This window comes from Pygocentrus nattereri, chromosome 5, assembly GCF_015220715.1.
Source record: "Pygocentrus nattereri isolate fPygNat1 chromosome 5, fPygNat1.pri, whole genome shotgun sequence".
NCBI classification, from domain to species: Eukaryota; Metazoa; Chordata; class Actinopteri; order Characiformes; family Serrasalmidae; genus Pygocentrus; species Pygocentrus nattereri.
The window spans coordinates 50,418,252-50,435,919 of record NC_051215.1 but is presented as its reverse complement, the minus strand read 5'-3'; the positions used below and the strand labels follow the sequence as shown (position 1 = coordinate 50,435,919).

Genomic DNA, 17,668 nt, shown 5'->3' with positions numbered 1-17,668 from the left:
CTCATCTAGCCAAAGGTAACAGCTTTTTTTTCTACAGCGATAGAAAACACAGAAAGCTCCAATTCACATGCTGATCCATGTTACTGGTTATACACACATTTACTGTTAATCTCCTCGTCCATGTTCTGTACTCTTTTGTACATTGCTGCCATTTTCTTCTTCATGTATTTTAAATGGCATAGGTACCGTTCTTGTATAACTAACACGTTTCTCCCCTCAACCATTTACTTTAATTAGCACGCTTGCTATTCTTGTGTTTTTGCTGTAGGTAGAATAGATGCTCTTCTGATCTCTTCCCTGTAACTAGCACAGGCGCTATTTTTCTCATCTGATTAATTATTGCCAGTCACATTTCTGGAATTTTGTATAAGGTTTTTTTATTTATTATTTTTTTTGCCATACCTGTGGAGCCTCAGGTGTGTCCAGGATGAGGTCTGGAAGGTCTTTGAGCATTTTGTCAAAAGCTCGGGCGATGTCGCTCTCAGGCAACACCTTCCCCACCAGGTCTGACAGCAGGCGGGATGTCAGCTCACGGTGACTTGCTTTACCCTCCAGAGACAAAGACACTGCCAGAGAGGAAAACTCATACTTATGGGGACCCAGATTCAATTCCTTCAATAGCATCTGGGAGAAAAGAGCAGAAGAGCAAGAGAAACGGCAAAGTAAGAATCTGCAACAAAAGAAGTTCCATAAAAAAATAAATAAAAAAAAAGAAGATATAAATGGAAATAACGGTAATAAATGAGGGGCAACTTCGCCTAATGAATGGGCAGTGTGTATAACTTCCACAGCCCAGCAGTAACAACCCTGGGGCAAATGGTCTACTGTAAGTGCTTAAACCCAAAGCACCTTCTAAAACAACAGCCCTGATCCAGTCCACCTCACTGTTCAATAACAAAGCCCCCCAATAAACGCGCCTGTGAAGCACCTTGTTATCAAGTGTGTTCGGTGGCATAAAAATGACGAACATCACCGATCTCATCCACAGGGGGCCAACATGGTTGCAAGTTCTCATTCCAACCAAGCTGGCACATTTCAAACAGCTCACCCATTGCTTGAAGACTGGGACCGACTGATTACACAAGTGGAATCGTCTGCTCCTACTAGAACTGAATGAGAACCACACCGACCCCTTGTGGCCAAGATTGGTGCAACTTGATTTATGCCATCTGTGGGAATTTTGAGGAAATTACACAAACACTTAACCCCAATCAGCCAACTTTTCAAGCTGCAACAATTTCCCTCTTTCCTTCACTTACCTCCACCTCTCTGGTGTCTCCATGTTCAAAGTACTCCTGTACTATCGGGTTAACTGTCTTCTCCAGCTCACCCTCCTCTAGTTCAGGGACAACTGTGGCATACACCGTATCTCCCTACACACGCAGAAATACAGACACACTATGATTCTGTAGTTTTACACACAACCAATTAGTAGAGCGCAAACCAGATGCTTGAATAATGATGGAGCACAGTGCAAAATGGGCTTGAGCTTTTCTGCAAGGTCTTCTACGCGCTTCAGATTTACTCTGTACAGTCTGTGACCCGACGCTTCTGCTCTGATGTTCAGTAGCTTTGAGTCGGTCATGCTTCAGAGTAAAAATGTAAGAAACACTGACCAAAACATAAGACACAGGCTCTTCACTGCCCTCTGCTGGGATATGAAGTTCAGGCTTGTTTTGGCTTTTAAATATTTTAACATTAGGTTACACAACAGACAATTTTTAAATAAATAAATAAAGCTTGTTTTTTCTTTTAACTTTTCATTTCTATTTGACATATCAAACCTTCTGACCTCAAATCAAACACTCACATTTTTGTTACACCCTTATTTTCAGAGCTTTTGTTTTGACCAGCACTAATATTTATGAGCACAAAATCAAAAGGAAAAAGACATGACGGGTGGAGGGAAAAGGGGGGGGCGAGTTACTGTAGCTTCTAAAGCTTTTAATAACACTGATTTACCTTCCTGTTTTGCTTCCTTTACTTAAGTAGCCCTCTGCGTGTAAGCAGAGTCTTAGACACTCGATGAACACACTGGACTCATTCTGATAAACAAGTGGGAGATCAAGTGTGAAGAACAGGGGTGTAAACATACCGGTCACTGCCAGCTTTGATTTCATTCCATGCCATTTTCAATGTTTTCTGAGTAAAATGTTTTTTTAATTCTAAAGTGCTCCAATTCTACACCACACGGATTGGTTGGGGAGGGGGGGGGACTGCTTTAATATAGGTCTGCAGATCTTAAAATGAGCCTCAATAAGGTGAAGTGATGGAGAAAATCCCCAGCCTTGTACTCGCAGGCCAGACAAGACACTGTGTGAACACATGACATGCAGGTGTTGTCTATCTACAGCACCCACCTGTATACACGTGCATTACCTGAGCAGATTCGTCGTAGTTCGGATCTTTGGCGTCTGGCTCCTCCATCTCATACACCATCCCTGCAGCTCCCCACACACCTTTACCCCCTGCTCCACCTGAGGACAATGAAAACACTTCACCTGCAAATACAGTTCTCGTTTTCTCAAATACATTCAGTGTCTTCAGGAATGGGTTTTATGTACTTGGATGTTTATATATAAATATCACACACTGCCAAAACAATCTTTACAGCCAGGAATATAGTGGTAAAAAAAATGAAAACAAAATACACTGCTCAAAAAATAAAGGGAACACTCCAATAACATCCTAGATCTGAATGAGTGAAATCTTCTCATTCAATACTTTGTTCTGTACAAAGTTGAATGTGCTGACAACAAAATCACACAAATCAATGGAAATCAAATGTATTAACCAGTGGAGGCCTGGATTTGGAGTCACACACAGAATTAAAGTGGAAAAACACACGACAGGCTGATCCAACTTTGATGTGATGTCCTTAAAACAAGTCAAAATGAGGCTCAGTGTTGTGTGCGGCCTCCACGTGCCTGTATGACCTCCCTACAACGCCTGGGCAGCTCCTGATGAGGTGGCGGATGGTCTCCTGAGGGATCTCCTCCCAGACCTGGACTAAAGCATCCGCCAACTCCTGGACAGTCTGTGGTGCAACGTGGCGTTGGTGGATGGAGCGAGACATGATGTCCCAGATGTGCTCAATCGGATTCAGGTCTGGGGAACAGGCGGGTCAGTCCAGAGCTTCAATGCCTTCATCTCGCAGGAGCTGCTGACACACTCCAGCCACATGAGGTCTAGCATTGTCCTGCATTAGGAGGAACCCAGGGCCAACCGCACCAGCATATGATCTCACAAGGGGTCTGAGGATCTCATCTCGGTACCTAATGGCAGTCAGGCTCCCTCTGGCGAGCACATGGAGGGCTGTGCGGCCCTCCAAAGAAATGCCCCCCCACACCATTACTGACCCACTGCCAAACCGGTCATGCTGAAGGATGTTGCAGGCAGCAGATCGCTCTCCACGGCGTCTCCAGACTCTGTCACATCTGTCACATGTGCTCAGTGTGAACCTGCTTTCATCTGTGAAGATCACAGGGCGCCAGTGGCCAATTTGCCAATCCTGGTGTTCTCTGGCAAATGCCAAGCGTCCTGCACGGTGTTGGGCTGTGAGCACAACCCCCATCTGTGGACGTCGGGCCCTCATACCGTCCTCATGGAGTCGGTTTCTAACCGTTTGTGCAGACACATGCACATTTGTGGCCTGCTGGAGGTCATTCTGCAGGGCTCTGGCAGCTCCTCCTGTTCCTCCTTGCACAAAGGCGGAGGTAGCGGTCCTGCTGCTGGGTTGTTGCCCTCCTACGGCCTCCTCCATGTCTCCTGGTGTACTGGCCTGTCTCCTGGTAGCGCCTCCAGCCTCTGGACACTACGCTGGCAGACACAGCAAACCTTCTTGGCACAGCTCGCGTTGATGTGCCGTCCTGGATGAGCTGCACTACCTGAGCCACTTGTGTGGGTTGTAGAGTCCGTCTCCTGCTACCACGAGTGTGAAAGACCACCAACATTCAAAAGTGACCAAAACATCAGCCAGAAAGCAGAAAGGTACTGAGAAGTGGTCTGTGGTCCCACCTGCAGAACCACTCCTTTATTGAGAGCGTCTTGAAATTGCCAGTGATCTCCACCTGTTGTCTGTTCCATTTGCACAACAGCTGTGAAACTGATGGTCAGTGTTGCTTCCTAAGTGGACAGTTTGATTTCACAGGAGTTTGATTTACTTGGAGTTATATTGAGTTGTTTAAGTGTTCCCTTTATTTTTTGAGCAGTGTAAAAAAAAAAGTGGGTAAATCAAACTTCAGTACCCAATAACACGTTTATTCGCTAATTACTGTGAGAGAACGTGTGTGTGTGTGTGTGTGTGTGTGTGTGTACACACACGTAATCTTCACCTTCATTTTCAACTGACCTTTTTTGGGCAGGCCACGGCCCTTGCCAGTGCGTGACTTTCGGTCATGGTTTTGCAGGGCTTTCCCTTTGGGGCTGTTGGGGTCTGCCCCAGCTTCCCCAGCGACAGCCTCAGACAGACTCTCGCGGGCAGAGTCACGGGAGGAGGACTTCCTCAGCCTCCGTTTCGCTTTAGCCTTCAGTCGAGCCTCATGCAGGGCTTTCTCCTGAGGGGTCCAATTACCATTAACCTCTCCTTCATTCAGCTCTTCATCATCGTACACACCATCATCATTCTCCACTTCCTCCGGCTGCAACACACCTACAGGACAAAGGAACAGAAGTACAGAAGCATTTAAGAGAACAAGACAGACGGAAACCCAGATATTAATGATCAGCTTCAACCTTCCAAAACCTCTGTGTTCAAAGCATTAGTTCAGCAAAAAACAAAATTTAATATACCCATCAGGTGACGCAAAGATCAAAGAGTTTTCCCTGCAGAGCCATGTGCTAACGTGACAATCACTCCCAGAACAGTTTACTACGGTATAAATTAAGATGAATCAGAGACGGAGTTTCACATCACTGATCAAGGCAAAGAGAGCTCACAAAAGGTGGGGGCTAAATTCTATTCATTGTTCGGCTGTTATAAGTTGATTTTAGCCCCATTTCTAACTCCTTAACAACAAAACCACACATGCATCTCAGTTTAATTGGCTAGATTAGCATTACATCCCACAGATTAACCATCAGGCTAGCTTGCTGTAAACTGCAGGGTAAAAAAATATAGATTTTAAAATCAGGTATGTTAAGCTAGTTTCTCTTAAACTCAACTGCTTAATGCAATTCATATCCATCAGATATGAAGGGCTTGGCTAAACATGATTAGTTTTCAGTCTGTACAACTCGAGTGCTATTCGAGCCCCAGTCAACAGTTTCATTGAGGCCGTCAGCTGACCACAGAGCAAATGATCTTTACTATAATATACAGTATATTATTATACTAATATGACAGTAAAAGGCACACATTTGAGATTTCAGCTATGATTTGGGAATGACACTTTGGGGCAACTTCACAAAATTTTAGATGATCCACTTGGTCAGTGATTTAACAACACACACACACACACACACACACACACACACACACACACACACACACACACACACACTGCTGGGGAACACCCTGTAAGCAGCTGCATTAAAAACCTGAATAACTTGATCCTAGACCAGTCACACACACGTACACGCCATACGTACACAGACACGCCGTCAAAAGCATTCCTTTATATCAACACTTCACATTCACTTTTATTAAAGTTAAGGTACCTTAGAATGGATTTCTATTTTATTTACATTGCTAGAGTTGAATAAGGAGAGTTTGGTACATGGGACTGGCACAAACACTTTCATCTCCTCCTTCAAATGCAAATCCTGCATATGCGAAAGAGGATGGTCAAAACTCCAATTCCAAAATTTTTAATTGTTACATAACTTGACTCGTTAATATTTACACCCCCCCAGCTCATGTTTTAGCTCAGCAGGAAACAGCAACGGAGTAACCGCAATGAAAGCGGTGGACTATCTGCAGAAACTGCACCAGGCTGTGAAAGGACTGTGAAATTAAACGGTCAATGGGCTTGGGTGAATTCCATCCTTAAACGAAGTTGAAATTGGCCTCCTGTACGCCAGTTTCTTGAAGGACTGCTCTGTTCCACCTTAAATGCTACTGTTTAAATAGTTGCCAGAATGTAACGGCCACACCATTTAAGGTAGAACTGAAAATTCACAAAACAAGCTGATGACTAAGGCTACGTTCACACAGCAGGTAAAATTGGGCCAAATAAGATTACCACCAAATCCAATTTGTTCACGTTATCTTTTAAATGTGGTCTGTATGTGACGTTAGTCTAACAGGTCATGCTCTCAAACTGACCCGCAGGGCACGTCGCTTCACATGGTGGCACCTAGCCAGAGGTAAACCACCATGGTTATGAACGAATGCCTGCTTTGTTTCTTCCTCGCAGCATCATGAAGCTTCATTGACTAACAGCTGGGCTCATCACCCAGAACACCTAGTTGTTTTGAGGGCTCAGCAGAGAAATGACAATGTAATGTTGGACTGACATGAAAAGTCGCACGAATTCTGATCTGGCTGTCGCGCTGCCAAATCGGACTTCAGTACCACATATGAAAGCACCTTTTTTTGGGGGGCAGTCGTGGGCTGGAGGTTAGGGAACTGGCCCTGTGACCGGAAGGCCACCGGTTTGATCCCCAGAGCTGACAGTCCATGACTGAGGTGTCCTTGAGCAAGACACCTAACCCCCAACTGCTCCCCAGGCACCATGGAGAGGGCTGCCCACCGCTCCAGGGCTTGACTCAGCTTGACACTGAAGAGATTGAAGAGAAAGGCAGTTCCAACTTTATTAGCATCACAATCCCAACAGCAACCTGCAAGTAACAGCCATGCCGTGTGATTATCCACTGACGGCTGAAGCCAGGCCATCTTAAATTGAAGTTGACAACAGCAGTAAAAGTACCTCTGGCTGCTAGAAGGCTCCATAACTACCAATGCAGTAGGACAACTTAGCTTGCTTAGGTTCTTTCCTGCCTGTGTCTATTTTGATATGCTGCTTCTGTGTCGCCCATTGCAGGACCTCACTGTAAACCAGCAAATGGGAGCCAGGGGCATCAAATTACGCATGGGTCCACCATAAAGCTCGCTTCTTTCTAGAGCCAAATCACAGGGTTGTAAACTGGCTTGTAAAACTGCATCTGGGCATTTTTCACCCTGACCTATGTGGATATCAGACAACCGTTTCAAACCTTGAATAAATGCATTCTATGGCACCTTTAAGAAGGTGTTCGCCATCTCCTGCAAAGCTGATCTTCTGGAGTTACATGTTTTTCTTGGGACAGTGACAATATATAAATACCTAAACACACATTTCAGAGAGATAAGGGCGCTCACAGGCTTAACTTAACTGCAGGACTCCGTCCCTGGTTAGTCACCCTCACTTGACCATTTGGCAGAAGAAAAGGGAACAGAAAATATGTACACACCAAAAAAAGCAAACATTAGTTTAAGCGATAAATATATTTCAACATCACAGTCACATACGACATACAGAAAGTCTGCTGGTGACCTTCAGGCAACAGCCAATTCACAGCGTCAAGTCTCATGCAAGTTTACTCAGGAATTTAATGGTAATATGTTCACGTCGGGGCCAAAAACCCAGTACAGTTGAAACAGCTATTTATCTGCATGACACCTAGTAAAATAATGGGGAAATAACTAAGGGCTTGTGTGTGAAATATTACCAAGAAAAACAAACGTGTAGGTTACAGCTGAAGGAAGCCTGTGCCATTTGATTTATAGCTGATGTTTTAGTTTAGTTTTTGTGAAAACACCACAGGAGTATAAATATGCTGCGTTCATGGAGGACCGCTGCTATACAACAGGAAAGCAGCACAAACACCATTCAGAAATGAATAACCAACAGCTCCTTCGTGTTGAATTGAGATTTGAATGTGCACGTTCCAGTAAAACTCCATTCAAGGACTGCATGTGTTAACGATGCAAAGCCCAAACATTGCCGCTATAAGTATCCCGATAACATCCTTGGCATCATCACCCTTCAAGGACAAAACTTTGCATTGCCAAAATGATGACCCCGCCCCCTAACGCCCAACCCCCCCACCCCCCCCCTCAGACTGAAGTGCCACCACTGATCTTGCTTAACTCTTGAAAGCTACAGCGTGGTCAGAGTGCATTACAGCACACCTGTACTATTTACCGCTGCAGAACACCTGTGCTGCTCACAGCCAAGTGCGATAAGCTCTGATAAGGCATGGCAGAGTTAAAGCATGCAAGTCTGCAGCTCCTGACCCATTCAGATACATAAAACAAACACACCGCATTACAGCCTTGTGAAAAAGGCATCTGGAAGAGCAGAATTAAAACGGAACGTTAACCAATGACAACTTCATTAAAGCATGAAGTGTTAATGTTTATATTTTAATTATATTCTACATTTATCCATTTACTGTCTATATGAACGCACTTTATATCTAGTTTATATCTACTCATCTAAATCAAAATATTACCTTTTTTCGCTTTTCAAAGTCACTGTCAAAAAGTATTACATACAAAATTTCATGAAATACATGTTTTAAATTCAGTTTATATTGTCAGTAACATTTTCATCATACTCTCACCAAACCCCTGCAACTTCACCACAACGCCCAGTGTTACTATAAACAAAGAAAACTAAAGCTAGTGGTAATCATAGGTGTCCAAGCAAGACACACGCGCACGCACACGTGCACACGCACACACTTTCTGAGCTGCTTCTCCCTCAGGGTCGCGGGGGGGTGGGGTGGGGTGCTGGAGCCGATCCCAGCAGTCATGATACACCCTGGACAGGTCGCCAGTCCATCACAGGGCACACTGCATACAGAGCCTCATAAATAGCTCACAAAAACCCACATAGGGAATTTAATCCAAAACTTTCTGATTGATCGATTAGCACCTTGGAAACAACAGAACAAACAAACATTTAAAAAATGACTCTCTTGCACTACAACCCCAAGTTTAGAACCCACAACCCAGATAGTAATCCAGCAGTTCTCAGTCAGAGCCCTGGAGAACCACTGCCTCGTATTTTATGAGGTTTTCTTCGCTCCTACACACGCACCTCACCTCACCTCACCTCAGACAGGGCTGGTTCTTTAGGTTATTTGCATTATCCATGTTGGATAAGAGTGATTTTTAGGACAATTTTAGGACAATTTAATAATCAGTTTTAATTTTTAAATATAATTTCAGATAAATTAAGGCTTTTTACAGATTCACAAACGTGTGCATGTTCTCCTGCCCAGTCTGAGAGAACCTCAGTCTTTTAACTATGAAATAGAACGTCTGGGGGTTTTACTACACACATTACAGGACTGCTAGCGTTACAGCCATTCCTGAACCGAGGTCACGTGACCCACTGGCAGGCCAACACTGCCATATGTAGGCAGGGTGTGTGCGCATGTGTAAGAGAAAGATCTGCCTGCTCAGCATTTCCGTCACCATGTGCTCTCCCTGCTTTGGACACAGCTCCTCTGTCTTCTGGACTAATGCACAAACTGACTGAGAAGATTACAGGGCTGGGCGATGGGGGCAAAGATCATTCATTGACCATTAGGAGACCATGATTACAGACAAGTCAAAAATATTTTGGCTTATTTTGGAAGAAATAATCACATATGTTCATATTTATAAAAATATCTAATGCTGGGTAATTCTGCCAACCGTCCTACTTTTTTTGCACTGTTGCCCGAGATCCTCCAGCAGGGTGAGATGGTAATCACTGGTCTAAAACAAGCAACAGGGAACGAGCAGGGAGACCCCAGCCTGAACTGTCCGAATGGGAGTAAACGGAGGAACCTACTGATTACACTGATCAAATCTGAAGGGCAGTTCAGACCATTAACAGCATATAAAAGATCTGAGGCCGTCACGGTCATTAGTCTACAAATCCAGGCGACACTCACACCCCTCTGCGTGCAGTTCAGCGGGTGTTAGGGCTTCTAATTTCCGCTGGGTGACGTATGCCTGTGTGACAGTGATCAATCTAATCTCTTCACTCACCACACAAACACTGATTGTCATCGGCCCTTTCGATCACTGGATCTCACGGGTGAAAGATGTGGGGCTGCGTGGCTGCAGCACCATCAGACTACAAGACTGTTTAACAGCAATTGGTTCGATCCTCCACCCAGGCAAGCACCATACGCTATTCCAATAAGAGTCCTTGGGCAAGACTCCTAACACCACCTTCGCCTGCCTTTGTAAAATAATCAACACATTAGTAACTCTAGATAAGAGCATCTGACAAAAGCCATAACATGTAAAAATGGTTAAAAAAAAAAAAAAACTCAAATAAACAGGAAAACACAAACAATAAACCAAGTGCAGAAAAGACCTGTGCGCTTGTTTTAGTGCCAGATTTGCATTTTGCTTCATTTGTATGTTTTCGAAGTCCGCAGCATCTTCGCCCCAACGCAGCCGTTTCATTACAGCGAACAAACTCCTTTCCATCACCAATTGTTAGATTTTGTTTTGGGGGCAAGTCACTAAAACAAGAAATATCAGCAGCCTAACGTTGCTTTAAAAGTCAAACAAACATGCAAATTACAAATAAATAAATAAACAAATAAATAAATAAAATCAGCAGTATTAATTCCCCCCACCCCCAGCATCACAGATTTTCCTAACATTTTCTCCTACATTTAACAAACTTTATCCAAATTCCAGAACAACTGAACGAATCACGTGTATACAAGAAGCTTCTTAACTGCTTATTATATTAAATAGTTATGAACTACCACCTTGATTAAATGAAACAGTTAAGAATATTCTGACGATATTACGATATTTTTGAGAGCTGGTGAGTTTCTTTACAATAAACCATCACATTTCATTTACATTTTAACAATTAAGTTATGTAGAGATGTGAAAAATCTTCAGAAACATTAAGTTTTCCGGCTACTTGGCGCCACAATTATCTAAGCACTAGCTCCATCATAAGGAGCGAGTCTGATCCCCAGCAATGGAAACAAACAGCGTTAAGAGAGGGAACCTGGACTTTCTGCAGCACAGTGTATCTGTGATAAGGGGTCTGAGTGTGAGAGTGAGTGTGTGTGTGTGTGTGTGTGTGTGTGTGTGTGTGTGTGTGTGGTTTAACAGAGAGGACCTCTATGTTTATAAGAGGGAGTTTACACCGCCCGGATTCTCTCCAGGGAAAGAGCAGTAAGACTGGTCTCTACTAAAGACGTGCAGGACACGAGCGCTCGGTTCAAGGTTTGAGGTGAAAGTGTGTGAATGCTGAAAACACCGTTCAGGTATTACTTACATTTCAAAACCTAGACCATGAAACAGGTCAACAACTAAGCGAACCACTTTGCTTCGCACAGCACGAGCGCCTGAACCACAGCCTGTTGTGAAGGCTGTGACAGAGCTCTGGGAGCGTAGCTCCATCACGAACTAGAATAACGGCTCCAGCTGGTGTTAGCTACGTCCAAAAACAAACACATCGCTGCTGTCGGAAGAAAACCTCATCCATTTTTTCAGTTTCTTGTTTTTGACAATTTGGAAATGCCTGTTGTGTTTCACACCGTGTGTAAACTTCAGGATAAACTGAGTAAAAGACACACCCCAAAAAATCCTTGGAAATAACTCTGGTTGCACTGACTTGCATTAAAAGTAGGTTTTGTCCTTCATCTCTAAAGTTACCCTTTAGAGACTCAATCTTTCCTTCAGAGCTTGTCTAGAACACCGTTTACACTCGTTTCATGTCCACGATAACAATAACCAACTAGATTTCTTGTTAGGCACCCCAGCAGGACGTGTAACCAAATTCAGAACAGGTACTCGGGTACTGTACAAGTGACTGGGCAGTGGAAAGGACTAACCATGCACATGGATTTGAACTGTACCATCCCAGACCGTTCAATAGAAAATCGCCTACAGACTACAACCTAGTCATTTTAGCAGAAAACAATAATGTGGGCAAATGGGGGCAGTCGTGGGCTGGAGGTCAGGGAACCGGCCCTGTGACCGGAAGGTTGCTGGTTCGATCCCCAGAGCCGACAGTCCATGACTGAGGCGTCCTTGAGCAAGACACCTAACCCCCAACTGCTCCCTGGGCAAGTGTGCTCACTGCCCCCTAGTGTGTGTGTGTGTGTGTGTGTGTGGTGTTTCACTTCACGGACGGGTTAAATGTGGAGGTGGAGTTTCCCTGTTTGTGGGAGTAAAAATTATAAAATTATTACTCAACTTAAAACTATAAACCATGAAGGCACAAATCAGAGAAAACCCACTAACCACTGAACGTAGTTTCAAGCTTTGCGTCTGAAAAAATAATTTACTGTATTTTACTCTCTCGGGACACCAGATGTATACACTGTATGTATAACTCAGTTGTGCTTCAACAACCACTGGGTGGCTTCAGCTTTATATAACTACAGAGGTGGGTGTGTGTGTGTGTGTGTGTGTGTGTGTGTGTGTGTGTGTGTGTTATGTAAGGCTTTGTTATTGGTGTGCAGGGGGAGGTGTGTGCTTCCAAAACACTAAGCACGATCAACAGCAGCTTGTGATATTAATAATCACGCTGTTTAAGCGAGTAATTGGCGAACTAACACGCAATTAAAGCTGTTTAACCCACAACAGTCGTGAGAATGAACACAATAAGAGTGGAAATCCCAGGACACACTATTTTCACAAACATCGACTTAAACACACTGGACATAGAGGTGGTATCACATTACTGCGAGGGAAAAACCATAAAAGCTCCGTTTAACCCTGTAAAATAAGAGCTAAACCTGGCGTGGCCGCTATTGTTTACTGGGTCGCGTCGCTTCCTCGTACACAGAAAAGCGTGGCTGGGGAGGTTTAGCTTAGCTACCCAACTGCTAACCGCACCGCGCCGCCCCGCAGAACGGCACCGTTCCGTTCCCCGCGCGGTCCCCTGCTCTGCTGGGGTGCCTTTATACCGGAGAACATGACCGAGATGGGTTTTTCACGTTTTCGGGGAAAATAGCCACCGTAAACTGCACAGCCCCTCAGGAAAGGGTTAAACAGTTCAACTGTTCCTACACGTGTAACTTCACCCACACGGGCCTGCACAGACTGCCGCGCGCAGGACCCCCTCTACCGGGTCGTTTGTCGAAGGAACACCTGGCATCCCACCAAGTGCGGCAAGACCTCAGATCTGCGCCGAAAACGACCCTCTTTACCCTCAAAGTGGGCATTTCAACCAAAGTCCACGAGTTAGCCAAACTAGCTTAGCATAGGCGAGACACATGGTGCCCAAAACAGAAGCAGCAGATTCAGAACCGGACCCGCATCATAAACCCAGACTAAAGCCGCACGAATCAGACCTTTATAACCCCTTTATAAACGAACCAAACCACCCGCCGACTCACGGAGCTGCAGCAGGAACCGCACCGGAGCGGAGACACGCAGCAAACCCGCAGCTTCAGCGGAGAAAACGAAGCCCGTAAACCCCAAAACACCCCAAACCAGCAGCCCTGCACACGGAAACGCTGCAGACAGCCCACAGCTGCGCTTCAACACCAAACCGGGGCTGCACTACAGACCACGGTGTTGCTGCCACGTTCAGCTCAGAAACCCAGCCGCCCTGTACTGAACCCAAACCCGAGCCCGCGGGCTCCCAGAGCGTCATCCCACCCCGCGGCTGCAGCGCTCGCCTGGCTGCTCCCGAAAGCTGCATTAAGCCTCCCCTTCCTCATCAGAGCTGGGGTGTAACGCCAAGCCCCCCGCTCCTCCAGACTGCAGCTGCAGGAGCCCTTCACTTCTGCTGGACTGCGAACGGTCAGCCCTCACCATCGGCCTGAACAGCAGCGGCGCTCCACTGGTCCACTTCAGCCGCCATCGCGCTGCTCTAAGCGGTCTGCCAACGGAGCTCAGCCCGGGGACGGCGGAGGTCTGGAGTCTGCGCTCCCACACTTATGCCTGCCGTTAAAACACACAAGACATTGACCGCCGGTCAGTCGCGCAGCGGGTCAGAGCGCAAAGGGCACCGTCCGCGTTCCCGCGGCTGTTCTGAATGAAGCTGCGCTGCTCACCACTCTCACTTCGCTTCAGCGGCTCTCCGCCCAAAACAGGACGAGGTTTATACCGCACGCGAGACGGATGTGGTTGTGATGCTCCTCGGAACAGCGGAGTTGGGCTTATATCGCTGTAATCGCACCGCTCCGCTCACCGGGGCCGCGGACTGACGCGCAGCGGCTGCAGGTAAACACACTGTTTTTAACTTTAGTGCGCGTCACGTGGCTTCGGTGACGCGGCGGACTGGCTGCCGGAGGGGCGGGACAGACGCGGCGTCGTCCAATCAGATTTCAGAGCCGTTTAAATCACCAAAATAAACTAGTTTTGCGTTTTAACGTGTTTAGTTATCACAGTTTGTCGCTCACCTGCTTTTCTGCATAACTGGTTAGCCGCCTTTGCCCCGTTCAGCAGGACCGCCAGAGGTGCCTAGGCAGTCTAAAGTTAAATTAAGTGGCACTTTTTAATCCCACTAACGGGGAAATTTCACCTCTGCGTGTAACACACCCGTTCAGTGAAACACCAGAGGTGTAAAATTCAGGTCCAGAAAGTAAAAATCCTTCCCAGGATTTTGCTCCAATGGCCTGGCTTCTCCAGTTAGATCAAACGTCCAGCAGAGCTGTCCAGGCAGTTGGAACAAAATCCTGGGAAGGATTTTTACTTTCTGGACCTGAATTTTACGCCTCTGTGAAACAGCACATACTCGCTTAGTGAGCGCACACGCTAGGGGGCAGTTGGGGGTTAGGTGTCTTGCTCAAGGACAGCTCAGGCGCTGGGGATTGAACCGGCGACCTTCCGGTCACAGGGCCTCTTCCTTGACCTCCAGTCCCATAATGCTAGATTTAAGTTAAAATATTGATACTTGGGTAAAAGTATACCGGGCGAGCGGGCGGGCGGGCGGGCGGGCGGGATGGGGTCCTCTCTTTGTGGAGTTTGCATGTTCTCCCTGTGTCTGCGTGGGTTTCCTCCAGGTTGTACGGTTTCCTCCAACAGTCCAAAGACATGCTACATTGCCTGTAGGTGTGTCTGCCTGCCCTGTGATGGACTGGTGACCTGTCCAGGGTTTACCTCACCTTCTGCTCAATGACCGCTGGGATAGGCTCCAGCACCCCACCTGCGACCCTGAGGGAGAAGCGGCTTAGAAAATGCGTGTGTGTGTGTGTGTGTGTGTGTAAAGGTATGACAACGTGTGTAAAAAGAAAAAACATCCGGTCTGTAAAACAACCTGCATAAATACTGAGAAACTTACAGAACTGCAATGGAACACTGTAAATCCAGGAACTGAAGACTGAAGAGTCTTTTTGGGTCTAAAATTCTCTCATTGGTCTACAGATATATGCTAAGAGGTGGGTAGAGCATATAGAGCCAACACACTGTGTGAGTCTGTCCCAATGGCACACTTTTAAGTATAGCGTCCTTGAGGTGTCTTGCTTGCAGGGGGACATCACCACATGCAGTCGGAGGACTGCATTGCTTACAGAACTATTTGGGACAGGACTAAACCTATACACCCTGATCTGTCCTCATCTGGACCTCAACAAATTTTGGGTTAAAGGCTACTGGTGTCCACTGGTGATGGAGGCCAAAAAATACGTCACACGTTGTTTAAAAAGACGTCCTCGCTCTGGAAACCTCCTCGATTCCTCCAAGTGCATTTACAGAATTGATCCATTCTTAAAGATGGCAGAGTATCTGTTTTCAGGTCAGGAGGAGGAGGAGGAGGCAGCCGATAGAAAGTGCTTGTGAGCACCATTTTGAGCTCCAGAATGAAAAGTGGTCATCAGCACTCCTCCTGGAGCCTCCCTTCTGCATACTTTAGCTCCAGCCCTAATCAACCTGTCCTGAAGCATCTAATTATTTCTTTCTGCAGGAACGTAGATCTCCAAGAGCAGAGTTGATGACCAGTGCTCTACGGCAGAAGTCTTTAATTAAAATTCAATAAGGTCCAGTTAAAGAAAATTTCCTCAAGCAACATCATAATGTCCACCTTGCATTATGATTCAGCGCCGTATACTGTAAACTGAAGTAGCGTAGAAGGTATATCAACATCATATGTAGTCGACAACCGAACGTCCAATCAAATAAAGTGCAGTTCAGTAGCATTTCAACAGTATTTATTGTGAGTTTTTCTCTTTTAGAGCATGGCGTAAAATAATCTGGCTCACTTTCTTCTCTGACTGCTGTTTCTCGCCCCTGTGTGTGCATCACTCACTCCAGTCTCAGAGCTCATCGTAATGCACAGATCTGATTGGCTGAGTAGCGTCACATGTGATTTTTACAATGCATGCGATTCGTCTGTAAGTGTCCCGGGCCAATAAACTGGTTTCGTAATGACTAGAAATGTTGGTTAAAATAATAATAATAATAATAATAATAATAATAATAATGATTTTTATTTGTAACGCACTTTACATTTTAAGCTAATCTCAACATGCTATATAGTAGAAACATTTCTATGAAATCAAAGAACTACTATAAAACCGCCCATTCCAAAATAAATAATTCTCCATAGTTTATCGGTTGTAGGTCACAGTCCGCACAGGACAACGTCTGGCTCTGGACTCGGATTATTAAGATTAAGATTAAGATTAAGTGACCCTTAGTGACCTCTGCTGTACGGCATCACAGTCCTCATGGGCACAGGCAAATGAGGACTGTATTCAGGCAGTTTAACCTCAGGCCTTGTGCACAGGTCACATATTTGACCTCTGTAGTAGAGTGTATACAGCCTGCATCATTCATACCCCTCAGATTAGACCCCAAATAATCTGTATTATAATGTAAAAATGAATGATGCCATTAAATACAAATAAATAAACCACTATTTGATATGAGCTTGATAGCTTAGTCTTTTATGAAGCTCTCTTTGAGGAAACCACAGTTACTGTCCAGTGCCTAGTTGGGCTAATTAATCCTCCAGTAAATTAAGTCAGGTGTGCTGCTGATGGAATTTAAGTCCATGCTGAAGGAGCCATGACATCAGGAGCCAAACCTGTGTTATTTTAACTGCAGTCTTCTAACCAACATAGTAATAACTTCACTGTAAACCCAACATTCTTACTTTTTTACTATTCTGTTCATTTGTGTTTATTTAGTGTAATGCTTTAACATTAGTGTAGTGCTTTTATTGGCAAGAACAGAGCTTCGACTCAGAGCTTCCACAGACTCAGTGAAACGGAAAGGAGATGGAGCAGTAATATTACAGCGTCAACAAAAATCATTCAGTCCAAACCTCTAATGTTTTTACATAAACTGTAAACCTTTTTAAATCCCTGTGGGAAATTTCTTCCGTTGTTTTTGATGAAGTTTATACACCCAGTACGCCCTACAGGAGCAGACAACCAGTGCAGACGGACTGTTTTCATTGTTCAGAGCTACGTTATTTACAAATGGCCTAGTCTCTCTCTCTCTGTCTCTCTCTCTGTCTCTCTCTCTGTCTCTCTCTCTGTCTCTCTCTCTCTCTCTCTCTCTCTCTCAGGCTGTCTCTCTGTCTGTCTTGGGGTGTCTCTCTCTCTCTCTCTGTCTCTCTCTCTGTCTCTCTCTCTCTCTCTCTCTCTCTCTCTCTCTCTCTCTCTCAGGCTGTCTCTCTGTCTGTCTTGGGGTGTCTCTCTCTCTCTCTCTGTCTCTCTCTCTCTCTCTCTCTCTCTCTCTCTCTCTCAGGCTGTCTCTCTGTCTGTCTTGGGGTGTCTCTCTCTCTCTCTCTGTCTGTCTGTCTCAGGCTGT

At 45.4% G+C, this 17,668-nt stretch overlaps 1 protein-coding gene across 1 annotated transcript in view; it reads right to left on the bottom strand.

Annotated features, from left to right (window-relative positions):
* Positions 1–14,148, bottom strand: part of pdcd4a (programmed cell death 4a) — a 26,760-nt gene extending 12,612 nt beyond the window's left edge. Inside the window, exons 1-6 of the mRNA XM_017682084.2 lie at positions 13,966–14,148; positions 13,724–13,852; positions 4,352–4,651; positions 2,380–2,477; positions 1,260–1,373; positions 403–624 (exon numbers count right to left, since the gene is read on the bottom strand). Coding sequence (XP_017537573.1) covers positions 403–624; positions 1,260–1,373; positions 2,380–2,477; positions 4,352–4,651; positions 13,724–13,772 — 783 coding nt within the window. The 5' untranslated portion in view covers positions 13,773–13,852; positions 13,966–14,148. The remainder of the gene's footprint in view (positions 1–402; positions 625–1,259; positions 1,374–2,379; positions 2,478–4,351; positions 4,652–13,723; positions 13,853–13,965) is intronic.
* Positions 14,149–17,668: the final 3,520 nt, after the last annotated feature.